Source organism: Mus caroli, unplaced genomic scaffold (assembly GCF_978045245.1).
Source record: "Mus caroli unplaced genomic scaffold, Mus_caroli_1 scaffold_4, whole genome shotgun sequence".
In the NCBI taxonomy this organism is placed as follows: domain Eukaryota; kingdom Metazoa; phylum Chordata; class Mammalia; order Rodentia; family Muridae; genus Mus; species Mus caroli.
Genome location: NW_028227259.1, coordinates 144,359,738 through 144,370,838, shown reverse-complemented (window position 1 = coordinate 144,370,838; position 11,101 = coordinate 144,359,738). Strand labels below are relative to the sequence as shown.

The following is an 11,101-nucleotide window of genomic DNA, read 5'->3' as shown; positions in this document are numbered from 1 at the left end:
CAGCCAAGGCTACACAGTGTGATTCTGTCTAAAGAAAAGAAATAAGAGAGAGTGGGGAGAAGGAGAGAAAAGAACAAAAGAAAGAAGGGTAGAAGGGGCCTGAGGAAACTGACTTCTGACCTCCATACATATGTATGTATGTATACACACACACACACACACACACACAGGAACCCCCACACAAAAGAATGAGTTTATGTTATTTTTGAAAGTAGATGAAACCAAAGATAATCATGTTAAGCAAATTATGCCAGTCTCAGAAAGACAGACACCATGTTTTCTCTGACTGGTGGGGCCTAGATTTTACATAGTCACAGTAGATCCGTGTGTGTATGTGTGTGTGTGTGTGTGTGTGTGTGTGTGTGTGTGTGTGTGTGTGTGTGTGGTGTGCATTTAAGAAAACAAACAGGGAGGAGGGGAGAAAAGGGAAGGTAGAGGGAAAGGGGGGATATGCTCAATTTACAATATATAATTTTAAGAAAAAAGTGCTTTGATTTAACAGCTCACCCTTAAGAGTACCACTTGTTGCTCTTGCTGAGGACCAGGTTCGGTTCCCATCACCTACATGGCAGCACATAACTGTCTGTAACTCCAAATCTAGGGAACACAACGCCCTCTTCTGGCCTCTGTGGGTACTGCACATGACACCATATACAGGAAGGCAAAAATACTCATGCAAATAAATAAATACTGTTTAATTCTTTTAAGTATTCTGCAAGATGAACAATAATTAATGTAAATGAGACTTGTTCCTCAATACCCAGAAAAAAGGAAGAAAATGAAAGAAAGAGGGAAGGAGAAAAAAATGATGGCTGGGATTTAGCTCAGTTGGTGAATGCTTGCTTAGCGTACATAAACTCCTAGATGTTATCCCCACACCAGCAAACCATGTGTGGGGTGCGTTCCTGTCATCCCTGCACTTGGAAGGAGAATCAGGAGTTCAATATTTTCCTTGATCAACCTAGAGTACTTGTGACCCTGTCTCAAAAGACAGAAGAGGAGGGGGAGGAGGAAAAGAGGAAAAGGGGAGGAGGAGGAGGAGGAGGAGGAGGAGGAGGAGGAGGAGGAGGAGGAAATAATAATCCTAGAACTCGGGAGGATATGTGAGTTTGAGGCCAGCCTGGTCGACATAGTGAGTTCCAGGACAACTAGGGCTACACGGAGATACCGTGTCTAAAAGAGGCAAAATTGACAGACAAACAGACAAAACAAGTTACTGTATATTAAGTGTGCCTTAGCCAAAGCCAGGTACACACCAAGTGAAGACAAATATTAAAATATTAATAATATTAAAACAAATATTATTTTGTGTCCGCAGCTAGGGCACTAAGCCCCCTACACAGGTGGTCAAGCACCGCCACCGAGATCCTGGAGCTCGGAGAGGCACACTGTCCCTTTAAAACGAAGCCTGGACCGCTCCTTTGCAGCGCGGAACCTTAGCACCTGGGACTGCAGTGACCTACGGACCTTACGCCCAACGGACAGGAACCGGAAGTTCTCGCCGGGACTTCTGCTAAACCATTGCTGGCTTAGTTGCTCCCTGAAACCGCTTTCTGGCGCTGCTGGTGGGGTGAGCGCTGGTTGCCGAGGGTTTCGGTCCCAACTGCTGTCAGTAGTGATCCAGCCATCCCCAGTCCTGCGCCGTCGGGGCTCCCCGGGGAGCTCGGCCGTTTCCCTCATCCCTGATATCTGAAAGTGGGACAGCTAGTCGCGGGGATGGCGGTCATCCCTAGCAGTGTGGCGGGACAAAGACGCTCACAAAAGCCCGCACGAGCATGCGCACACTCGCGTTTGGGTTGGGGCGTGGTATTGATAACAGGGTCTCCCCCATGTAGCTCAGGCTGGCCTCGAACTGGGGCTTCTCCAGCCTCAGCGTCCCCTGTCCTGGGATGGCAGACATGTGCCACCACGTGCAGCTTGGAATGGGCCGCTTGTCATTTCTGCTGTTCCAGGTTGTGTCCCATTCTGATTGCTCCATTCCTTGTTTTCTTTTCTTTTAAAACTAAAGCCTCCGCTGAAGAACGGGACCATGGAAGACAAACCACTGGTAGTATCTAAACAGAAGACAGAAGTGGTGTGCGGTGTGCCCACTCAGGTGGTCTGCACGGCCTTCAGCAGCCACATCCTGGTTGTGGTGACCCAGTTCGGGAAGATGGGTACGCTAGTGTCCTTGGAGCCCAGCAATGTGGCCAATGACATCAGCAAGCCAGTGCTCACCACGAGAGTCCTCCTCGGGCAGGACGAGGTAATGGAAGTTGAGAGCATCTTTTTTCTGCTGTCATTTGTCCATAGGGATATGGGGTGCCTGGTAGGCACACCTCCATACGCACCCAAAGTATGCGCAGTGAGCATTTTCCAGGGTTATTCTGGACTGAGGCTGTCCTGGCTGGCTCGAGTGATGCTTTTCCCAGCGTGTTAGCATTTTACTCAACACTCGGGGAGGGACTGATTTTTATGACATAGCCATCTCCTCAGTTTGACTCTGTCCCGGTGGCTCTATGTTTATGTCTGCTTCTTGAGTCTGGACAGCAGTTCCCTTTGCAGGCCTGTCTGTCTTGATTAGGAGTAACCAGAGAGACAGTAGGCAGAGGTACCAAGGAAAAGTCTTAATACTGCCTCCTGGGCAGTTCCCTCTGTCTGCTTTATGCAGTCCACGTGGCGCTCTGAATCACTGTTGTTCTAGCTTAGGGGGTTTGGGGAAAGTGTGAGACGCTGGCCTAGGTCTCTTAAGGAAAGCATCAGGAGCAGACAGTGTTTGTCCCCAGTGTGACTATACACACCTGTAATCCTTTCAGGGGGAGGCTGCAGCAGAAAAATTGCTACAAGTTTGTGATCAGACTGAGCTGAGGCCAGCTAGGGATAGACCTTCTTCTCCCTGCATAAGCAAAAAAGGAGAAGAAATAAAGCAAACTACTGGTTATGGTGACCTGCTGGCTGCTGTAGTCCCAGCACTTGGGAGGTGGGATCAGGAGAATCGGTTCAGTTTCATTCCCATAAGGCTTGCTTGGGCTACATGACACCCTCTGTTAAAAAGGCAGGGAGCATTGAGATGGCTCAGGGGCTAAAGGGCATGCAAGCCTGATAGTCTGAGTTAAGTCTCACAATCCCACAGTGGACAGAGACAAGTTGTATTCTTTTATATGTGTGTGTGTGTGTGTGTGTATATATATATATATATATATATATATATATATATACATACATATATATATATCATAAATATAATGTATATAATATTATACATGATATGTTTATTATATTCTATATAGATATATAAAGATATCTATATAAAATGTTATAATAATTATTTATAATTTTAGTAGAGCCTAATTAGCCATGTGCTCATGTTTAATCTTGGCACTTGGGAGATGATTAAGGTAGGCCTAATCTACATGGCAAGTTCCAGATCAGACACGGCTACCTAGTGAGCTCTTATCTCAACAACAATTAATAGATCTGTACATAGTAAGCTCTTGTCTCAACAAAAACAAATAAGTGAATGAATAAGTAGCTCTAAGCAATGGAGACTGAGGAAGTGGCTCAGTTCATACAGTGCTTGCAAGCACAGCCTGAGAGTCCTCAGAACTCACAAGAAAGCTGGATGTGGGGCTCAGCGTGGTGGTGCAGACCTTTCCTCCCAGCGCTGGTGGCTGACTCAGGCCGGTCCGTGCAAGTGTGCGGCCAGCTTCATCTACATACCAAGTTCTAGCAAGGGCTGCTTGGAGAGACCCTGTCTCCCAAAGGGAAAACGAAGAAACCCTGCAGCGAAGGCAGGGACAGGAGGATCCCGGGGCTTGCTGGTTAGGCAGGCCGTCGGGCCTAATTAGTGGCTTACAGGTCAAGAAGAGATCCTGTCCCAGAGTACATAGTTGGTGTTCAGGATGATTCCTGAGGTTGTCCCCAGGCCGCCCCAGACGTGCACATGCTCACGCTCAAAAAAAAAGGACAAAGAAATGAAACTGGATATGATAGCACATATTCAGAAATCCCAGCTCTCAGGAGGTTGAGGTAGGAGGATTGCCATGAGTTCAAGGCCAACCTGGGCTAAATGAGTTCCATGATACTATAGAAAATGGCAACCTGTTTTTTTTTTTTTAAAAAAAAAAAAAAAAAAAAAAAAAGAGCCGGGCATGGTGGCACACGCCTTTAATCCCAGCACTCGGGAGGCAGAGGCAGGCGGATTTCTGAGTTCGAGGCCAGCCCGGTCTACAAAGTGAGTTCAGGACAGCCAGGGCTACACAGAGAAACCCTGACTCAAAAAAAACAAAATAAATAAATAAAAACAGATGAGGTTTCCTGCAGTCATGACCCTGTCTTCCTTTCCCTCCCTCCCTCCCAGCCTCTTATCCATGTCTTTGCAAAGAACCTGGTAGCATTTGTGTCGCAAGAAGCAGGAAACAGAGCCGTCCTCCTGGCCATGGCTGTGAAAGACAAGAGCATGGAGAGGCTCAAGGCATTGAAGGAAGTGATCCGGCTGTGCCAGGTGTGGTGACCTGCAGTTAGCAGTGCCAGACACAGACGTCTGGACGCTCGGTGAGCGGGGCCTTTGAGACCCATCTTTCCAGCGCCAGGAGAGAGCTCATTCTCTGCCTTTAGTCCTCAAAGCTGGAAACAGCACTCAAGTCTCAGGGGACTCTCCCTGCATGGCTGCTGTGTTCTGCCTTGGGCACTGGAGCGGGGCTGGGCTGCAGCTGCTGCATCCACTGAGTGGAAATGAGCGTCCGGTTATGAGGATAAGTAATCCTGGGTGTGCAGGAGCACTTGTGGGAAGATTTTTTTATTAAAAATAAATCTAAAGTACTTGGCTGGCCTTCTCAGTGATCCTGAGACATCATGGGCATATGTTCTAGGTTCACTTCAGGACACCTGAGGTGGGAGGGAAACCTGTTCGGCAAAAGTACAGTACGTGGTTGCTGGGTGTGAGGTAGATCCTAGGCGTGCGTTCAGCCAGCATTGGGTGCTGTCCCTTCCGTGCTGGGGGCATGGACCAAGCCTCAAGTTACAGAATATAGTGAGAGGGGTTGGTGAGATGGCTCAGCAGGTAAGAGCACCCGACTGCTCTTCCAAAGGTCCCGAGTTCAAATCCCAGCAACCACATGGTGGCTCACAACCATCCATAAGGAGATCTGACTCCCTCTTCTGGTGTCTGAAGACAGCTTACTTACATATAATAAATAAATAAATCTTTAAAAAAATATATATAGTGAGAGACAGACATGCAGACACTGGACATGCAGCAAGCAGAGCGAAGGTGGCCATGCTGGTGGGTCCCTAAGGATGGGCTGGGTGGGAGAGCCAGGGATGCTGGTGGCAGGCAGAGGCAAAGCTCAGAGAGGAGGAGGAGTTCCGACATTAGGCTGGCATTTGTTCCGAGTCGCCCTGTTGGTGCCCATCCCTCTGAAGAGTGGCATCCTGAGACCTAGGGTCTCCGGACACAGGGAGTCTCCGGACACAGGGATGGGGGTGGCCCCCAATCACAGTTGAGTGGGAATTTCTGATTCCAATGGAGAATCTGCTCTGACATTCTCATGGTCACCAATGGAGAAGAGACCACAGAAAGGCCGGGTAGAGAACCTTTCTCTAGGTCCAGGGATGAGCAGTAAGCTTGGCTGGCCACTCTCCACTTAGGTTAAGTCGGGACTAGCTGGCCTCGAGTCTTGATCCTCGTGCAGGTCGATGCCTGCTGTGTACTGAGCCCTGTTCCCCTGCCCTTGGGAAGCTGCGGACCTCTCCAGGGATAAATGAGGAGGGCTGTAGGCTGAAGCCAGGTCACCTGGGATGGGAGTAGGGACTGTAGACTTGACTCGGGATCACCCTTTGGTCTCTTGCCTCCCAACACCCCACGGATTTCCCATCCATCAGAATCCACCTGCATGGCCACCTGTTCTCTGCTTACCACATGTCCAGTGTCTGCCGGACTTCTGGAAGGTGTCACTGCCTAGAACAGGAGTATCCCAGAGCCTCTGACGGCCCTGTTGCTACTCCAGCTCTCAACCACCACCTCATCCACACCCCCATTCCTGATAGGCACCTCTCTCCCAGTCCCTGGGTAGGCTGGTGTTGGGGTCTGGCACCCACCCAGGTGCCCCTTCTGTAACCTCTTACCCATCACTCCCAGTTGCCATCAGCCTCTGGAGAGCATGGACCACCAGGAATCTCACAGGCCACTCAGATGAAGGAAAGACCCATGTTGGGTACACACAGTTGGCAGATCCAGCCAAAGCAGGACCTGCTCCGGGAGCCCTGTACAAAGGTCTCTGGTATCAGCCTGCGATTATTCAGATAAACAACCAACCTGCTAGCCCCAGCCTCACTATCTTAACAGATAGCACTCTGGGCGGGGCTCAAGGCCAGGTCCAAGTTCAGGTTTGTGCCTTCGGTTTTCTAAGCAGACAACAAAGCCTGATCACATGGCCCCATCTGGTGACCCATTACATCCTTTCAACAACTTATCCCTGACACCTGCCTGCCTCCAAGAGGCCAGGCCTTGCAGCAGCTGCTCCCAGGTGGAGCAGCTGGACACTTGCCCTGTTGCTCCCAGCCACGAGGCCCTGTGACAGCTCAGGTGCTGCTGCCAGCTCCCTCGGTTAATAATGCTCAGGAATGCTACTTGTGCCTCCGGGCTCCTGGTCCTGTCTCAAGCCGTTTCCTTTCTAGCCGTCCTCTTGGGTCCACCACCACCCCAAAAAGCAGGTGGTGGGAACACCTGATCCTTAGGGTCAGAGTGTATTCCACATGATAAGTGACAGCTGGGGACATAAAGGGAGCTTCACTCCATTTGTGTGTAGGACTAGAGGCTGCATTCCCCGGGAAGGGGTACTGAAACTCTCCTGTAATTGAACCCGTTCCCTCTCCAAGCTGGGCAGTATTTACAGCTGCTCCGAGCTGTCTGTTGGCCATAAAACAGACCAATACCAGATGCCTTAATCATCTAAGCCAGTGCCCCTTGCCCAGACCTGTGTGTAAATCAAACAAGGCTCTACTGGAGAAGACACTTGGCCAGGGCTTCCTCTGCTACCACCATAACTCAGAAGAGATCCACAGTGCCAGCAATTTCTGGGTAGAAAGTATTTCTGTGGATAGAGGGCCCGCATGTGGCGCACACCCAGGGTACATCTGTAAACTAGCACATGAAAGCATGAACTTGGGTTCCTGGGTACCTGTCACATGCCACAAGGCAGGCTGCCTCCCAGCAGCCATGCCTTCACCGCCGCCATGAGGTCTCAGTTTTCTGCTGAGAGCAAGCAGCCTCCCAGTGGTTAGGAAAAATGTGCCCATCCATGTTCAGCCCGTGAGTTGGCATTGTAGAGGTAAGGAAAAGGTAGCTGTCCTTGGGAGTCCCTGCAGGTGCCTTTCCAGGAGCTTGACCAAGCTCTGCCCTGCCCCCAGTGATCAAGTGAGCAGCACACAGGGCAGGCCAGTGAGCTGGTCAAGCTTGAGGTTGAGAACTGGCAAGTTAAGAGTCCCAGAGCTGGGGTGAAGGGCTTACCAAGCATGAGGGCTGGACTTCAGATCTCTAGTACCCATGTAAAAGCCAGCAGATGAAACAGCTGCCTGAAATGTGTGTGTGCAACACACACTCTACATACAGAAAGTGTGTGTGGGGGGGGGGAGGATGAGTGGAAGAATGAATGGAGAGAGAGAGAGATGGTAAGCCTCAAGTGAGTACTTGGAGCAGGGGTCAATGGGGAGTGATGTCAGGAGCCTACATGCACAGGGTGGTCGCAGGGGCATTACCACTATAGCTTACAGTTTATCACATGTTAGGCTTGTCTGTAGGGTCAAGACTGCTTGGGTCAGCTGGAAGTGAGAATAAACAAACTGTACAAGAACCAGGAGATGAAAGACCCCAGAGCCCTGCTCAAGTGGGAGAAACCATTAGACATAAGCCGGGCTCAGTCAGGCCCCAGGCCCCAGAGCCCACTGCAAAGCAGATACCTTGCATAAGGCTGCATGGAGCCCTGAGCCCATCTCCACCACACAGACACAAAGGCCTCCATCATGGTGGGCCTGAACACAAATAAAGGCACAGGGATAAAGAATGATCGGAAGGAGCAGGGAGCTGGGGAGAGAGCTCCAAGAGAAAGACCTAGCAGGGCCACCCAAAACATGAGAAACACTGCAGAGCGTACTGCAGAAACAGGGCCCAGTTACAACTCCCCAAGGCTGCACCAAAGATGTGGGACATTCAAGAAGAAGATGATGACGATGACGACGATGATGATGGTTGTTGTTTTTTCATTTATTTATGTGTGGGGACATGCTCGTCCCATTGCACACATATGGAGGACAGTTAGGAAGTAATTTCTCTCCTACCATGTGGTTCTCATGGATCAAACTCAGGTGATCAGGCTTGGTGGCAAGCACCCTTTTATCCACTGAGCCATCTTGCTGCCCCAGTACGAAAGATTCTGATAGTGCCCTGACCCACTCACCTTCAAAGTTCTTCCATGCCCCTGGCCCTAGACAACCATGGTAGGCACTTACTTAGCCTATGTCTCCTGTTGCCAACCGTCCTGTGACAGGTATCAGCGACCTTGATCAGAGGTTAGAGGTGAGGTAGGCCCTCTACCCTTCTGCCTCCAGGTGCTTCAGAGGTGAAAGGAGAGCGAGCCATGTGGATAGAGGGAAAACTGGAGTCATCTCTACCCTCAGTATATGTCACCAGCACCATGACCCTTCCTGAGAACCCAGGTTGAATCTGGAGACCAGCTCCCACCGGGTTCATGTTCACAAACCTGTCTAGGCATCGTAAGCTCTATGGGCTAGGTCTGAGGGCACCACTGACCAGGACAAGTGTAGAAAGGCTGATCCCAGAATCCTGGATGAGAGAAGGCGTGGCCTGGTGAAGGGTGTGGTCCAACAAGGCTGTTGGGCAGGCAGGGCAGGCCAGGCGGGACTGGGAGGAGTTTCTGGGCCTCTGAGAAGCCATGCTTGGGCAGCAGCAATAGTGTCCTAGGGGCCTGGGCTGCCCCAGGTGCTGAGACGGAGGACGACTGAGGGCTGGAGACCACACTGAGGCTGAACCTCCTCCAGCCCAGAAACTACAGACTGTGTACCGAGAAACCAAAGCAACGCACCAGCCCAGTGGGCCCTGCCAGCCGCCCAGAGCCACCAGGGAGGTGAGCTGTGTGGGTGTGGGTGTGCATGCTTGTGGGGCTGGCTCAGCAATAGAATGGTGTCCGAGCCGGGGCCCCATGACACCAACAGGGTGGGGTGAAACTTGCTGCCAAGGACCAGCAAGCACCATGCCCTCCCGATCCAGCCTTCTCCTCCTGTGTCCCAGACTCGCCACTTACCAAAAAGGGTCTCAGACACAGGGCAAGGAGTTGCCCATCTCTAAAGTGAAGGGCCCCCAGGTCCACACCCAAGTCTGGCATCTGGCTCTGGGGCAAAGTCAAGCACAGACAGGCCCTGACGGATTCTCCAAAGACTAAGAGGAAGGTCTGGAGGGGAAAGGTGGGCACAGGAACTGGGAGGGGGCACAGCTGGAAGATGGGCAAGGAGCAGTGTCCACACATCGCCAGGATAGCCTACCATGGGGTCGAAGGCCATGGGACACAAACAGGCCGTAGTCATTCCCATGGATGGAAGCCAGGACTCCACCTGCATTCCATCTGATACCAGGGTGGCTGAGCTGCCTGGACCGAGTCTCAAGTCTTCACTAGCCTGGTAAGAGGGCTGATAGCCATCAGAGAGTAGCAACTTAAGTCCCACACTGAGTGCCCAGACCCCTGTAGGACCATAAACAGAGATTCAGATACCCTTGGGAAACTGAGCCAAACCTTGGTCATGTCGAGCTTTCTGGGCCTTCCTCCTTTACTCAAGGCTGATCCCCTCCAAGAGAGAGGCCACATCTGGCCACCAGGAGGTGCTACATATACATTTTAGACTTCGGCAGGTATACTGGGAAGCCTCAGGGCAGAGGAAGCACAGGCAGAGAGAGGGAAGGGGTGGCTCTATGGTTCCCCAACATGGAAGGCCACCAATCTGGACTCATCACCCAGGCTTTCTGGAACCTATAAAGGTAGAAGGGGGCACAGAGAGACACCCATGACCTCTCGACCCACCTGAGCACCTTAACCCACAAGGAGCTAGCTCTTGGCTTCCGTCTCCACCCTGCCACACCTCCGGTGTGAGTGCTACTTGAATTGGGGCCAGAGCACTAGTGGAGACAATCTCCCTGTGGTCATAGTGGACCCTAGCAGGGCATCCCGAGGATTGGGAGGCTAGCCTGGGGTCAGTGGATGCCGAAGTCGTGCTGCCTGCTCTGCAGGACCTGACCTGGACTTGTCGGCTCAGCCCACTGATACCATTGGCAGTGGTTTCTTAGGAAGTGGCCCCGAAGCCTCAGGGCAAACAAAGCCTGGCCCCTACTCTGGAGAGGGACTAGAGAGCTAACAGGAGACTTGTCACTGGCCAGTCTGAAGCCAGGAGTGGGGGCCTCAGCAAGCATCAGAAGTGGAGGCCATGGGGCAGGATTGGAAGTGAGGGACAGGCAGAGTGGCTCTCTGACGTCCCCTGTTCTCTCAATACAGCTTTCTGGATTGGCCAGGACTCTGGTGTCCTGGTCACAGGGAACAGTGGTCAGAGGTTCTTCTGCCCCATCTGGGCTAGCAGGTCTATCCTGATATGGGCGTGGCCAGGGTCCAGCCAGCCCTCTATCAGTATGGCCTATGATACTGGCCTCTAGTGAGGCCTAACTCAATAGAACAGGAACAAGAGGCTAACTAGCTTCTCTCCTGCTGCTCTGCCCTGGGACCTCTCACTTTGTCAGTCCCAGCTCCCTGGTGCTGTCTGAGCTCAGCATGACACAGCTCCCCCCTCTCCAGAATGTGGGCCTATGTGGAGATATGGACCCCCCTCTCCAGCCAAATTATTTGGCAAGCCCTTCCCTGGTCCCAGAGCCAGGCAACAAAGATGGTCCCAAGCCCTAGCCACGACAGAGATGTATGTACCAAACACACACTGTGCACCCAGCAGGTCATCTCTACCCCCACCTCACATGCCCCAGTTATGAGGCAGGAAAGGGGACCCACCATATGATGGAGATGGTGTCATCACCTCCATTAAAGCCCATTTCAGATCCTGAAAGTGGTGG

The 11,101-nt window shown here is 51.7% G+C and overlaps 1 protein-coding gene across 1 annotated transcript; it reads left to right on the top strand.

The window, feature by feature from the left end:
• The first annotated feature begins 1,467 nt into the window (after positions 1 to 1,467).
• Positions 1,468 to 4,805, top strand: Psmg3 (proteasome assembly chaperone 3). Its single transcript, XM_021163594.3, has 3 exons — positions 1,468 to 1,570; positions 2,009 to 2,245; positions 4,340 to 4,805. Exons 2-3 carry the CDS (start codon positions 2,030 to 2,032, stop codon positions 4,490 to 4,492), a joined length of 369 nt encoding a protein of 122 aa, XP_021019253.1. The 5' UTR covers positions 1,468 to 1,570; positions 2,009 to 2,029; the 3' UTR covers positions 4,493 to 4,805.
• The last annotated feature ends 6,296 nt before the right edge of the window (positions 4,806 to 11,101 follow it).